The sequence below is a fragment of the Apium graveolens genome, chromosome 9, assembly GCF_009905375.1.
Source record: "Apium graveolens cultivar Ventura chromosome 9, ASM990537v1, whole genome shotgun sequence".
Classification (NCBI taxonomy): domain Eukaryota; kingdom Viridiplantae; phylum Streptophyta; class Magnoliopsida; order Apiales; family Apiaceae; genus Apium; species Apium graveolens.
This window is the reverse complement of record NC_133655.1, coordinates 130,176,665-130,192,853: the sequence shown is the minus strand read 5'-3', so window position 1 is coordinate 130,192,853 and position 16,189 is coordinate 130,176,665. Positions and strand designations below refer to the sequence as shown.

At 31.4% G+C, this 16,189-nt stretch overlaps 2 protein-coding genes across 2 annotated transcripts; both read right to left on the bottom strand.

Moving 5' to 3' along the window:
- Window positions 1-2,333: 2,333 nt before the first annotated feature.
- On the bottom strand, window positions 2,334-4,469 carry LOC141685568 (uncharacterized). Its single transcript, XM_074490662.1, has one exon. It carries the CDS (start codon window positions 4,467-4,469, stop codon window positions 2,334-2,336), a length of 2,136 nt encoding a protein of 711 aa, XP_074346763.1.
- A 2,744-nt stretch (window positions 4,470-7,213) lies between these two features.
- LOC141686837 (transcription factor bHLH68-like) lies at window positions 7,214-10,241 on the bottom strand. The gene is made up of 7 exons (XM_074491924.1): window positions 9,974-10,241; window positions 9,055-9,418; window positions 8,696-8,776; window positions 8,431-8,496; window positions 8,187-8,252; window positions 7,915-7,980; window positions 7,214-7,518 (listed from the first exon to the last, which is right to left on the bottom strand). Exons 1-7 carry the CDS (start codon window positions 10,078-10,080, stop codon window positions 7,372-7,374), a joined length of 897 nt encoding a protein of 298 aa, XP_074348025.1. The 5' UTR covers window positions 10,081-10,241; the 3' UTR covers window positions 7,214-7,371.
- Window positions 10,242-16,189: the final 5,948 nt, after the last annotated feature.

Sequence of the window (16,189 nt, the reverse complement as noted above, 5' to 3'; positions counted from 1 at the left end):
TATTCTAAACAATGTCAATATAACTAATTCAGTAGTACTATTATCCCGATTTATGAAAAAACAATATATTTATACGAATTATGAAGGAGGAAAAGCACCGAAAACAGTAGTAGGCGGGAGAAGATGTATACCTGAGGGAGCAGACAAGAAAATCCATGGAAAAGCAGACCAAGAATCGGATTGCCCGGAGGAATCTGTACCTGAAATGTTGGCTAATAACAAGATTAAAAATAATAAAAAATAGAACAGTGTTCTGGCCAAAGCAGCAACGCCTTGTCGAATTGACATCCCCTCTTTTTCAATTGTGTTTTCTACTTTTTATTTCTTTCTTTAAACCCAAAACCTCCTTCGGTTTCTAGAGTTTGAGTTTTTTTTAAATGCTAACACCAGCCATATATAAAGCTCACTTTGCTTCTCTCATTTATCATCTCAACTGTCTTTCTTAATAGTGCCCTCATATATAAATCTACAGGTTCATATAACTTCACTATGTTCATCATATAACCCTAAATCGAGCCAAAACCATTAAAAAATCAAAAAATTACTACAATAATCTTCTCCTAAAGTCGAGATCTCCTCCAAAAACTCCTAAATTGACCTTAAGCCAAAACTCTAAACTGATTTTACAATAAACCTTAAATTTATACCTGTGGAGAAAGCAATGAAAGCCCCATCATCCCAAAAGCCCTGAATCCGAGAAATCCAGTGACAGCAAGCCCAATAGTGAGAGCAGTAAGGCCTATTAGGGTTCCGATTAGGGTTATTCCGGCGAGGAAAAGTAGGGTTCCGCTGACAGGGAGGAGAGTGACGACGGCGAGGACTTGGGAGGTGGAGGCGGAGTGGTTGGTGTGTTGTGAGGTGTAGGCGGAGTGGTTTGTGTTTTTGGGGAGGACTTGGGAGGAGAGTGCCATTCTCAATTTTGGAGGCGGCTTCCAGAGAGAGTTACACAAGAAAGGGTTTGTGAGAGAAAATATTTTATTTCAGCTGTGAAGATATGACCCGACACGGGTAAATGCAATCGAAAATGGTTGATTTTAGGAGTTAAAATCAATTAAAACCGGTTGGTTTAATACACCACTTCTTACCTCCTCCAGTAGCTACTGGAACCTGAGCCCTGCTTTTGCAACAATAATAAATTGAAGGCTAATATATATTTATCTAACATTTAAAATTTAATGTCTAATACAAATCAATATTACAATTGAAAAATTAAACACGGCCATTACAATAATTTTCAACTTAAACATATTTTTTGTAAAATCACTAAAATTTTAAATTAAGCCATGTCATCTTCCTCGCTTTCACTTTCTTCATCAATAATCATGTCTTCATCTTGATTTTGTTCTTCGTTGTACTCATCCGTAGAATTGTCATTTTCAACAAATCTCAGATCAATAAAAAAATTTGAAGGATCATGAATCATTACGGGCTCGACACGAGATGATGAAGCATTTGAAACCTCATTTTGCAAGGCATCTTCACTTGATGTAAAGTACCTTTTAGATTTCACTTCTTCATTAACAAAACGACTCTTTGTTGTTAAAATGGTGTACCATGGTGATCTTGGATTAGAAATATGCCTCGCATAATACACTTGATGAGCTTGACTAGCTAACACGAACACATCTTCCGCATTTAATGTTGATCGAACATCCACCGTTGTCATCCTATTTCTATCCACCTTGACATGCTTTGTATGATCAAACCAATAACATTTAAATAATATAACTTTATGCCCATTACGGTAATGAAGCTCAAGTATTTCTTCGAGTCGACCATAATTATTTTCAAAACTCCCCTTATATGAAGATCCTACATATAAATGAGTAAATTTCTTAGGTACAAGCAATGCATTAATATAACGAAAGAGAGAACAATAGATACGAAATAATTAAGTACCATATATTTCTTACCAATGACAAGCACACCCGAATTTGGTGAAGTGCGTTCATTAGAATTTGCACAACCAAATTTGTAACCATTACAGTGGCAACCATTGTAAATATCCACATCTCGCATCGGACCTTTTATTAAATCCTTAAAAAAAAAATTGAGTTGTGGATCATCCGCTACCTAAAAATTTATATATATTTATAAGTGCATTACAATTATAATATTTGAGGACAATAAGAAACATTTATATGTATGTGTTTAGACACATACCCTTCTTTCAAACCAATTTGTGAATCGATCTTTTTGAAATCTTTCTTTTGCTGCATCATCAAACTACAGGTATTTTCTATGTACCAACTTGTTAAATTCACTAAAAACAAATAACAATCATTACAATAAAATAAGTCAAAGTAAAAAATATCATAGATTTGTTAAAGACCTTACCCCAAGTACTTTGCAACCTCCGGTGTGTTGATAAGAACATAATATTTGATGAGTCTATCTTCATCGGCCGTCAAGATTCTATGCCCTTTTCTTACAATGGGTTTCGCCGGATACGTGTAAACTTCTAACAAGTTAGGATCATTACACGTTTTGGGTGCCTCGTAACGACGCAATCGATTGTGCATTGTTTCAACTTTGGATTCAAAATATAGAGAACAAAAGTGCACACATTCCTCCTCAATATAGCGTTCAGCCATTGACCCCTCCGGATGTGCTTTGTTTCTAACTTTCATCTTCAATCCATGTAAAAATCTTTCAAAAGGGTACATCCATCGATATGTAACAGGGCCACCCAACTTACACTCGGTGGCCAAATGTAGTGGCAAGTGCTCCATCGGGTCAAAAAAACCGGGAGTAAAGATGGTTTCAAACTTAGACATTATCCTCACAATATCTTTCTCCATTTTTAACAAATCTGAGTATTTCAAGGTAGATGAGCACAAATCTTGGAAGAAGTTAGACAATTCAATAATGGCATCAGCCACTTGCCTCGGTAATAAGTCACGACAAACAATAAGCAATAATTTTTGCATGAAAATATGACAATCATGCGATTTCATACCACGAATAGTATGTTTTTCAAAATTCACACACCTAGATATATTTGAAACGTAACCATCCGGAAGTTTAAGTGTTGAAATCCACTCAAACAAATTATCAACTTGTTCCCTCAAGAGCGCATATGGAGCATGTGGCATTATGTCTCCATCTTGAACCCACAACTCACGTCGAATACCAAGTTCCTCACAATCATACCTTGATTTTAAGTTATCTTTGGTCTTGTTCTTGTCAGCTAACATCGTGTAGAAAATGTTTTTAAAAACATTCTTTTCAGTATGCATGACATCAATATTGTGCCGAAGATCAAGTGTCTCCCAATACGGGAGCTCAAAAAATGGAGAATAATGAGTCCAATTATGAGTAACACCATAGTCCCGAGGTCTTCTTTTTGTTAACTTTCCTGGAGGAGGAAATTGTATAAGATCACATACAGTCTTTGCCCTTCCACCTGAATGTCGAGCTGTAACAGAACGAACCTCTTTCTTTCCAAACTTTGTGCTACTCCTCAATGGATCACTCGGTTCCAAAAAATATCGAGCAGTGCCAAAGAAAGAAGGCTTACCACCATTCCTCAGTTGAAAGCCTTTGATATCACCACTACATACATGATAAGACAACTTACCTTTAGTCGACCATCCACTTAACATCGCAAGTGCTGGAAAGTCGCTAATAGTCCACATTAGTGCAGCCCTCATCTGAAAATTTGTGCGTGATGACCTATCATATGTTTCCACTCCTGTATGCCATAATAGCTTCAATTCATCAATTAACGGTCGAAGGTAAATATGTAGGTCTTTTGTAGGATCACTAGGACCGGGAACAATAAGAGGCATGAACATATATGGAGCTTTCATGCACATAGATGGTGGAAGGTTGTAAACAACCACCACAACGGGCCATACGGCATAATCCCTGGCAAGTGGATCACGAAATGGGTCAAATCCATCACTAGAAAGGCCAAGTCTGATATTTCGTGCCTCTTTTGCAAATCTCGGAAATCTAACATCAAATGCTTTCCATTCATCTCCATCTGCCGGGTAAGATAACTGACCATCAACTATGACCCTATCATGGTGCCACGTCATACACTTAGCAGTTTGCTCAGACATGTACAAACGTTGTAGTCTCGGTATAAGTGGAAAGTATCGCAAGATCTTTCTTGGAATCAGCTTCTTTTGGTTATCCTTTCGGTCCATATATCGACCTTTGTGACATATGGCACAACATGTCTTTTTACTATTTTCCTTGTAAAATAACATGCAATCATTCTCGCAAGCATCAATCTTTTCATATCCCATATTCAAACCACTTATCATCTTTTTCACATCATAATATGTCTCAGGTAGATTGTGTTTCTCCGGCAATACTGACCCAATAAATTCAAGTAACTCATCAAAGCCCTTGTTACTACAACCATGCTTGTTCTTGAAATATAACAACCTATTTACGAATGACAAAGTGGTAGAACTTGGACAATTTGGATAAAGAGGTTCAGAAGCACCGTCTAACATCTCATAAAAAATTTTTGCTGTTGCAGTCGGTTCCTCTTCACCATTCTGCGAAATTTCCATGTGCATCCGCAAAGTCTTGAAGCATTTCATGTGCATCATACATATCATCATCTCTAGGATCATTATTACCCAAACTAGTCCCGGCTTCAACCCCGGACCTACGCTTTTCGCCATGAAAAACCCATTTAGTATATGACTCCATAATGCCATGTCGATACAAATCATAAGTTACATTGTCGGGTAATTTACGCCATGTATTTTCACACTCATTACATGGGCATCTTATCCTCCCCATTGAATCAACTTCCCCTTTCATAGCAAAATTGATGAAATTTTGTACACCATGTTTGTACTCCTCGGTTATATTATTCCTTGCATCAAACCTACGATGCATCCAACTTCGATCGGATGCCATCTACAATTATCATATTTTGATTAATTAGTTATTATAGATAAGAACTAACATCAATAAACAACTTAATTAAATTAATATTTCATTGGTATGATTGATACAATCATTATATAACTCAATGTCTTATGATTATCTTAACATACTAAAAATAAGTAATAATCACACTAATTTAGCCACAATTGACAATATTAACACAATTGACATATAAAAAAATTAACAATATTAACACAATTGACATATATGAATACAAGAATTACAAGTATATATATGAAAAATGTGAAAGAATACTTACTTAGACATGAATGCTTTTAAAATTGAAGATTAAGAAATTAAAGGAAATAGGAAAAATGGTGAAAGAAGAAAAAAGAGGCTACTGGAAAGAAAGGATACTGACAGTAGGGTTTCTAAATGTGTTACCCAAATACAACAGGAAATGGTTGAAAATGAACAGCGGGTATATTCAACCAGATACGGTTGAAAACGAACAACGGGTATATCCAACCAGATACGGTTGAATTAAAATCCGCTGAATTTATTCATTTTGGTGGGAACTTTCCCGCGAACAAAAAAGTGTTCATACTAAATTCAACCGGAAATCGTTGAATAAGATTTCCGTTGATTTATCCGGTTGAATTTATTTTTGGTGGGAACTTTCCCGCTCATCCAAAAATTGGCTATTCTAAATTCAACCGGTTTTGGTTGACTATAAAGCAGTTGAATTTAACTTTTGGGGGGAAAATTTCCCGCTCAGGGAAAAATTGGGAATACTAAATTCAACGGGTTCTGGTTGAATTGAAAACCGGTTGAATTTAGTGACGGTTGAATTTGTTCGGTTGAATTTGAGCGCAGGTCAAAGGTCTAACAATGTTGAATTCAAATTCAACCATATACGGTTGAGTTTAGGTTCGGTTGAATTTAACCGGTTGAATTTAACCCCATTTTCTAGTAGTGAATAGAGATAATTTGGTTCAACGGTTTGGTTCAACGATAATTACCTAATTTTGATTATTACAAAAATAGATAAATAGTGTTATATATCTAATAAACTACTAAATTATTAAACTACTACTAAATATAGTATACTTATCCTACTAAACTACGAATACAACTTATCCTATTATTAAAAAATATAAATAATAGTGTTATATATCTGCTAAACTACTAAATTGTTAAACTACTAGAAATTGTCTATTTATTCTACTAAATTACGACCACATGTTATTCTATTATTTTTATTATTAATTTATAATCATTATATATTTATATAAATATTTTAAAAATATAATATAACTGAATAAATAAAAATTTAAAATATTAATGGGAACCCGTGCATCGCACGCTTTAAGAATTAGTTTAATTTATTGGAATATGAAAGTGAATTTTATTTTTATCTGAAGATATATATAAAACTCTCATGATTTACATCAATCGATCTAACTGCACAAAAAGCTGAACAGAATAGCATGAAACTCTCCGACTCTGTAGGAAAGGTCTAACAAAATATAGAATGTATATATGTAACGTGCATCTCTACGTACAGAGGTTCAGATTTATTTGTATTAATCAAGCAAAATCAGAAACCCTAGGATGGGGGCAGGGGACAAAGTGGTGAGAGTAAAGTCAGTGGTATATTCATTATCACCGTTGCAACAGGATACATTGCCCGGAATGTTCAGGGATATGTTAAAGAAGCCATGGATTCATACATATGTGCATTGGGAGAGCGCTCTTGTTCTTGGCATTGTTGGTGGGACTTACTGGTATGCCACTAATTACAAGAAAAAGGAGAACTTGGCACATCGCTATTGAAATTGCCTTTGATCCACATGATCATCAGGTGCATATTTATCATGTTAAATGTGATTTGGTTTTGAATCCAGCTGAGATTCTTTATGTTTCTATTGTAATGCTAATAAAAGAAGTGTACAACTAGCTAGGTGCTGAATTTCTTGCTACAACATTTTGTGATTCAATTTTTATTATGATGATACTATATTGGAAAAAAATTTATGTGTGTATTTTATTTATTGAACTAAAAAGAATAAGGACGATGAGGTCACGGGTCATATCATTAACTTTGTTATGATTCGGCCACAAGTACATAAATAGCATTGTTATAATTTATTTTCTGCAATTTTAGATGTTCTGGTATAATCTCTCTGCTTTTCATATGAAAAGACATTCATGCATTTGTATCTCTTGGATCGGGAGATTAATTATATAAAATTAAATTGTACTTCTTTAATTTTAATGTTATGTGTAAGATAGTAAACCATCTATTGATATTGTAGTGACTCTGACAGTAAGATCATCGCGTTTTGGCACAGTTAGATACCATTACCAAGAATCAAGTACATTGTTATGGAAGATTTACTTCAATAAAAAAAATTCAAGATGAAGAACATAGTAAATGGATCAATACATGCATTCAAATCTAGTAAACTTTAAGAGTTTTCTTAATTGCAAAGCCTACTTGACAACGAATCTTCCTTAAATTGATGAAGAAGCCCAGTAGTCAGCACCATTGTTGATACTATTATTGTTTATTCCAATAGTATTGTTAATATGATGGGCATAATCCACTGGAACCAGGCTCAGTCCTCTACTTCTCAAGTCCTTACCTGACGCTAATTGATCCTGTAATTAAAGTATTAACACAAGTATATTAACTATTTAATCGTAAATTTTATTATAGTTTACAATACTTTTTGTTATATGTATATGAATATAGTGAATCTTTGGGTTCTGAAAAGGTTGATCAGACTTGGTCATTTCAATTTCGAGGGCTAAAACTTTTAACTTTAACAATATGCAAGAAATGAAGGAAAAGTGAGTACAATTTTTATTTTAAAAAAAAAAAGAGAAGCTAGCCTAGCTACTAAAAGAATCCTGAATTTAATATTTGGAGAGTGATGGATCAAACAATTTTTAAAGCTTACCTAAGGCTGAGTCGTGTTCAGTAACTGTACCATTGCCTACTTCTTTAACCTAATATATAAGTGCAAAAGAATGAATGGGGAATGGAATACTTACATTTACAGACTGTTGGATTCTCGTGCTTCTTGTTGATGCATTGCCCGAGTATGCAGAGCTAAGTGCCTGCAGAATCACATGTTTATTTTATTTCTCCACTCAGACTACAACTTAATATTAATCTAGTTAAGTATATTGCAAATTTGCAATAAGCTTTCTTTTAACACTTTGCTTAGCAAACACTTGAACCATTCTGATCAGTTTCTTAATTAAATTGCATACATACATAAAAATCTGAAAAACATTTAGTGTACTAGAGAAATCTAATGTACCTGGACTTGACCTTCGAGAAATCTGATGTACCCCATTGCTTCTAACAATACCGAGGCGGTATCAGTCTGCAAAATTCATAACTCCATAAATTCTTTCCTTCCAATAAAACAAATAATAATAGAATATAATGACAAACTTTCTTCTTTAGTACTGGTTTTGATATGAAGTACTTATAAGTAGTAAGTTAAACATGAACAAATCAAATACTTAATAGTCATAATTTTTTTGAACACATATACATACCTTTCCAAATGGGGAAACTAGTTGGTGTAGTGCTGTTATTCTATCTCCCAACTTCTCTTTTCTCACCTGTGAACAGTACCTCGCGCATATATATTACATAATTATATATTCACAATATAATGCTTATCTTCGCACAAGACTGAAGTAACAACTTAGCAAAAAAAAGAGTCTAAATTAACAGAGACCGACTCGGGATCTGTTGATATTTGAAAAACTGGTACCGTTTTTTTAAGTATGATATCAGAACTTTAAAGAGAAAATTTACCTTTAGAGCTGGCTGTTGGGTTGAAGAGGGTTGAACCCTAGCCTTCTTGGACGTCCCACTCGCCATGGAAGTGTCATTACACTATATATATAGATGAAACATAAACTATTATTTTTCAAAAATTAAGTAATATTTTGTGATCTTCAAACACTTAAAAGTTAGTACTAGCTAGCCATGACATTGATTTGTTGATCTCCTAATAATCCAACCAACCAAAAAGCTTTTAAGTCGTAGAAGACACCAAATTAATTAGTAAATTTAGCTTGTGCCTCATTCGGCTGATCTCATTCAGTATTTTGCTGTATAAAATTTAATTTCCTCAAAGCAAGATTATTTTCGACTAAATATAGTACATGTACCTGAAGAGATGTATTCTGATCAAGCACTTCGTCTTGACTCCTTTTCCGATCCCTTGAGAAATCCAAGTAATTTATATGGTTATCAGTAAAACTAGAAGGCCAAGGATGATCATGATATTTGTGGTTCATAGCATCTTGAGTACTGTACAATTGTTGTTGCTGTTGATAGATACTTTCTTCCTTCATCCCTTGCTCTCCATGATGATCAATGTTAAAAGAAACGCTGTTACTATAATGACAACCATACGAGGTTATTTGAGAATTATTACTGCTCTTCTGATCCAGCTGCTTCCTCCTGAAATCAGGATTACTATCATTGCTAGAATTATTGAACCCTTTTTCTTGATCAGTTTCCAGTCTTCTCCTGGTACAAAACAAAAATAGATTTAAATTTATTTTTTAGTTAAATTAAATTAATCAGTAAATCACACTCTTTGTAACCATATTGATAGAATTCCACATAAGGCAAGATGTAAAATTATTGAATTTTGATTACCTATGTGGAGTGATTTTTCTGGTTATAATATTTTTAAAAGAAACCGATCGATTGAGTATTAACATGGAAAAAATCAGTAGTTGCAACATTTTATAAATAATGTTATAAGATAGATCGACATTGAGATTTAAATCCACTGCCCTTGAGTTGATTTACATAGTTAACAACTGGTGAATGAAAAGTAAATTTTACTGGAGAAATGATTCACATAGCTAGTATTTATAACTACACATAGACATAAAAAATAAATTTTCACATAGCTATTATTTGTAACTACAGTCTACACATAGACATAAATTTTCAGGAAAAAATCTGCATAGAAGGAGGGAGGGAGGGAGGGGGAGAGAGCGGGGGAGGAGAGAGAGAGAGGGAGGGAGGGAGAGAGAGAGAGAGAGAGAGGCGAGAGAGAGAGAGAGAGGGTACACAAGTAGTTGGGTCCATGGTACTGGATAGACATGGTTACGAGGAGGATCGTCAGCTGTTGAAGAAGATCCATTCAAGCTGCACCAGTTAGGGTTTTCTGCCATCATCTCTATATTTCTTTCTCACATCCACACTGATCGACTATCTTTTACTACAAACGCACAAAGTATAATTTGTGGTGGCCTATAACAACAAGTTGCAACTGATTACTGCAAAACGATTTAATTATATTATGTATGCACACATATGTAGACCGAGCTAGCTACACTTCTTTATCTTTGCTTCAACTTTGTTTTATTAGTTTAATAATTGCTTATGTTTAGAGTATTAAAATAAGTTCAATTATTTAGCAAAAATAAGTAAAATTAATCTTCGCCTCTCTTACATATGATATTCGTTGCTTTTTCTTTATGGTAAGTGGAGCAGCAAAAGTACTGGTGGCGGTGTGATAATTCCATCAGGCCATAATAAACAAAGAGAGGTGGGTCATGCCTTGATTTAGGTTTAGGTTTCATGCACAGTTCTTGAATTTGCCCAGTGATTCTTTATAGTTCTGTCAAAATATACCCCAAACAGGATTTCTAATATGATTAATATGAAGGCCAAACATATCTGAGAGGCTTCTCAGAAAACACATGTATCTGGATGTGTGGTAGAAATAAGCAAATATGGATATCGGGGCATTATCAAAAACTAGGTGGTAACCCGTGCCATCCAATATTAAAAATAATATCGAATTATCATTTATATAAAATTGAATATTATTAATAATCCGTGCGAACATAAATTAAAATAAATAATAAATGCTGTTAAATTATGTAGTTCAAAAAAAATTAAAGTCAAGTATATTTATAGAATTTCACTGTATAATTTTTTTTTAACTAATATGACTTATAAAACTAGTTATAGTTTTAATTATACACATTAGTTTTAATTATACACATAATTATATTCTACTTGTTATATTAATCTAACATGTTGATTTTTACTAATATGATTAGACGCTTGGTTGAAAACTAACAAATAGAAATTAATGTGGAAATAAAGTTAATTCATGTTAGTTGAGATTTAATTATATAAAATTTTAAAACTAGTTATATAAATTTTCTAGTGAGTACCAAGATTTGGTAATTTTGTATTCTAATAGAACATAGTTCCGCTTATTAGTTTAGATATTTGATAACCGATGTGAAGCAGACTAAAATATCGAATTAATATTTGTAGTGCGAAACACAAATCAAAATTATCATATTAATATTAAATATGAAATTGGTACTTGCAAAGTATAATTATGTGGTTAAAACAAATCGAATCAGATAAAAAAATTCATAATAATTCTAGTTATGCATTATTTTACTTGTTATAGAAATCTAACAAATTATTTTTGTTTTTGTAAAACGAATTGTATAGTTATCTTATGAACGAATTTTTTGTTATTTTAGATAATTTAATATTAATCATCTCATAATTAGCTTTTTCAATATAGTTTATTCAATATTACCTAATTATTAATAAAAATTATTTTTTTTCAAATTTAAAAGCAAATAGACGCTTATATGAATACTAACTAATAAAAAACAAAACTTAAAGAGAATAGAAGTTAACTAGTTTATTAAGTCGCGCTTCGCAGCGGCCTTTTAATATAATATTTTTTTATTTAATATATTATCTGATCTTGGTCATTTTGAAATTATGAATAATAAATTAATATAAAATTCAAGAAGTTCAAAAAGTCGTTCTTTTGTTAAACATGTTTACTTCAATGAGCTGCTATCTCATTATCAAAAAATTATATTATTTTTTAGTCAATAATCAATGTGATATTTTTTTCTATTTAATAATATGAAAATTTGAGAAAATTATAAAAATAGATTAAGATGACATGAGAGGCGTCAACTCATTAAATTTGAGAAAATTACAAAAATAGATTGAAACGATATCAGAGGCATTAACTCACCGCCCTCGTCATATTCTTTATATAAATATATAATATAGTAACTTGATTTTAGGAAAAAGTGTATAAATGGTATTAAAATGGAAATTTGGGAGAATATTAAGATGGTAAGTTCATTTAAAGAGAAAGTAGAAGTTTTAGGAGAACATTGTGATGGTAAGTTGATTTCAATTTTAATAAATGAGATTAAATAATTAGATATATTTATTCGATTATTGGTTCGATAATTAATCAATTTAAGCGAGTGACTCGTAGTTGCTCGAGTTGCGTTTCAAATTTTAGGAATTCGGTGTACGAGTATCGATTTATTTATATACTTACATCTAGATTACGTAATAATTATTCGTAGCGAATAATTATTTAAAATTAATCAATCTAATCAAATAATTTGTATTTAATTTTGAAATTAGGAAATAATTATTTTGAATTATGATAATTCATAATTATTTATTTTCCTAATTATTTATTAATTATTTAAAAATGATTAATTATTTTGATAATTAATCAAATAATTTTTAATAAATCATAATAAATTTATTTTAATTCCAAAAATTATAGAAAGATCATTTTTAATTATGATTTATCCAAAATAATTATTTAAAAATATTTTTAGGGTTTAAAATTTGTAATAATTATTTATATTGAAGAATAAATTGATTTATCTGTGTTTAATTGATATTAATTGAACCGTTTATCCGATTCGAGCAAAACGAAAGCCCTATCACTCAGAAAAATGATCTGTTTTCATTAAAAAATAATATTAAAACCTAATTTCTTTTAGAAACTAGTAGAATTTTGATATTTATTTAATTACTAGCCTTATCACGTGAAGAGACGAGTCCGATAAATTCCGAAAAAATAGGAAACGAGACAGATAATGATCGGTTAAGCGAACAGCGAGTCAATTTCGATTCTAAAAATTATTTTAAACCTAAAATGACTATGTGCCTTATGTGCTTATATGCATTATGTGGTTAATCGAGTCCTATCTGCGAATAAGTGGTATACGAATTAATAATACGCGCATGGGTAGACAATATGAGCTATGTGAAGTCGGTTCGAGACACGATGAAGATATAAGATGACTAAATCAGTCTATTTCTTTGACAGAAGCAAAGCCCGCAAGGCAAGTCGAGCCGGTGATAAACGACAGTGAAGTACTTGGAGTGAATCGCGTGAAAGACAAGTTTTTCCCCTATTCTACTTTCATAATAGTGATATTTTCTCAGATTCTTATCACACTTGCATTCTTTTGATTCCTATTCATAAACACTGATACACAATTGCTATTTCTTTTCCCATATTTCATTTCGATTCTTGATTTCTCCTTTTTCTTTGATTTCTCTATTCATATTCCAATAGTTACACATACATGTTGATATATTCTAATGATTGGAATATATCAAAGCATACCCATTGTTCCGGTTGCTCCTTTATGGACTGGATAGTGATGTTTGGGATTGAGTTTATACTTGATCCTAAAGACCGGGATATAACCGGATCCTTGAGATGGGCCAAAGAGCCTAGGTACCCGACTAGATCTATATAATGAGATATAGATCTGCACTGTATCCTGGTTGATCAGCAGGTTATAGGTGCGAACTTGTATCCAATTTAGTTCATTTGTATTCGCCGATAATGGCCTTCGTTCTTTCTCGCGAGGTTATATCTTTGCAGATGTAACCAGGTTACCGATCCATTTAATTTACACTAACACTGTTTATATTTTGCGGATTTGTTGAGCAATTTTTGGCTCATCCCTTTTTTGTTGTTATTCACCTTATTATTTTCAGTTAAGAAGAAAAATGAAACCTATCAGGACCCGAGTGGTAAAGAAGCGAGTCAAGCCGCGGGACCCTCTCATACCCAAGGTGTTGATTCCAATTTAGGAAGAAAGTTTTGAGTTGCCTGAGTAGGTGGAGTGTAGATAGTTAATGTGTGTGTTTGAATAAAAATGAACTTAGTTTAAAACTGGTTAGACAATGGTTTGTAATAAAGAGAATTGTTAGATTTTAAATTTGGTTTGTAATAAAGTTAGTTAGTGGTTTTTTTGTTTTCATACTTCAACCTAGAAAGATCCTGGTTAGTGTTAATGGGATTTAGATATATTTCTGCTTTACCATTATACAGGTTATGTAGTTTTGGTGATTAACTAGTAACCCCAAACTTATACCCCGGGTCTGGAGGGCGTTACATCAATAATCTTAATGAAAGATATTGTAAAAATTTTAGGAGAATATTAATAACAATGAGAGTATATTTAGGAGAATATAAGGTAATTATAGGTTTTCATATTTATTAACTCAAAAAATTGAGAAAAATAGAATGAGACGATTTGAGAGGAGACACCTAAATGCCTCCGTCTTCTCCTTTATATAAGTATATTGATTGATGATTTGATTTGTGTTATGAGAGTATCAAAATTTGGTACTTTTTTAATTATTTTTGGGCTGAAATATAACATGGTTTTGCTTATTAATAATGAGTAAGTATAAATTCTAATTATCTTATTAACAAAATATTTTTTATTTTAGATAATTTAATATTAATCAATATTATCTTATAAAATTTTATAATTATCTTTTTAATATACTTTATTTAATATTACTTAATTACTGATAAAAAAATATTTTTTAATTAAAAATAAATAGACGCTTGGATAAATAGTAACTAATAAAAACAAAGTTTAGATAAAATATAAGTCAATTTGTGTTAGGTAACTAACAAAATTTAGAATTTTGATACTTCGATACTTGTGTGCACCAATAAAACATAAATAGTAACTAATAAAAATAAAGTTTCAATTTGTGTTAGATAAGTACTAAAATTTGATATTTTGATATTTTTGTGCACCAATAAAACATGATTTCGCTTATTAATAAAAAGTATCGATTCGACTGATTACTTGACTTGCAACTAGAAATTCGATTTATATAATAAAGTTAATTTAAGTTACTTGCCTTGTTTTTTTATGATAAAGAGTTGAGCAGCATTCCAAAATAATATGATAGTATCATTGTTGTAAAAATCGGAAATCGGGGAAGATCGGTCGAGCCACCGATTTAGGATTAATTGAAAATTGGGGATTAATCGAAAGGATTAATCGGAGTAAAAATCGGATGTATTATAATATTAAATTATATTTAATATATTATTATGATTATATTAGTTATTTATTAACAAATATATATTTTTAATATAATAATTTTTATAATTATTCATTTTTAAATTAATATAATATTTTAATTCTAATAAATAATTATATATACTGTAATAAAGAAATATTCGTAAAAATAAATCGGATTTCAAAGATCGAATCAGTCGGATACTTTGTAAGGGATTAATCGGGGATTTTTAGAACAACGAATAGTATGATATAAGTATACCTGGCAAAAAAAACTATCAGTAAAAATTCTGTCCTGTCACGGGGTACAGTAGTAATTTGCTCTTTTGGCTAGAGTTAAATGAAGAACCGTACTAGACCATGTCTTTTGTTCCCTGATTAGGATTTACTAGCTTACACCGTCACACGGGTCTTGGTTAATATTTTATATTTATATAATTTTAATAAAATTTTATATAAATAATTTTATATTAAATAATAATTATATAATAATAAATTTCATTATGTATTATTTCAAGTTTAGTTCAAATAGTATATGATTAGAGAATTCTCTAATAAATAATAATGTAATTGTTTATTGTTGGTGAGATTCAAACCTAAAAACTTATATTTATCTTTATTAATAATAATATAAATATTTGTTACTAACGGAATTCGAACTTGAACTTATATATATCTTTAATATAAAAGTTTGTTGCTGACGGGATTCGAATCTGAGAATTTGTGGAGTGCAATTTTTTTAGTATTTGGATCTAACGACTCTGATTATTTGATGAAGAAGATCCGACAGGGATAACCAAAATGAGGGGTAACCAAACTACAAATTATACCTCATTCCGGTTATTATAGTATAGTATAGAAATGTACACAATACTAATTTCTAGTTTTGACTTAAGATTAATCTTGTAGAAAAAGATGAATTGATAAAACACATAGAATAAAACATGATTCATTCAAGCACACCAAATGTTTACACAAATGTATCATCTCTCCAAGGCTAAGCACCTGTTAGATATAATATGTACGTGTCAGTTTATTATATCTAATATATAAAATATGTATCACTCCAACGCTAAATTATGTTAGCTATAATTTTAGATAACTAAAAATATGTACGCTAATCATTTGCTTTCATTTA

Bases quoted from the DNA above. Each gene is read 5' to 3' on its own strand.
- LOC141685568 (XM_074490662.1), bottom strand. From the start codon at position 4,469: ATGTTAGACGGTGCTTCTGAACCTCTTTATCCAAATTGTCCAAGTTCT.
- LOC141686837 (XM_074491924.1), bottom strand. From the start codon at position 10,080: ATGATGGCAGAAAACCCTAACTGGTGCAGCTTGAATGGATCTTCTTCA. The intron at 9,419-9,973 runs GTACCCTCTCTC...GTTTTGTACCAG, and splicing joins CCATGGACCCAACTACTTGT to GAGAAGACTGGAAACTGATC. The intron at 8,777-9,054 runs GTACATGTACTA...CTATATATATAG, and splicing joins ATCAGAATACATCTCTTCAG to TGTAATGACACTTCCATGGC.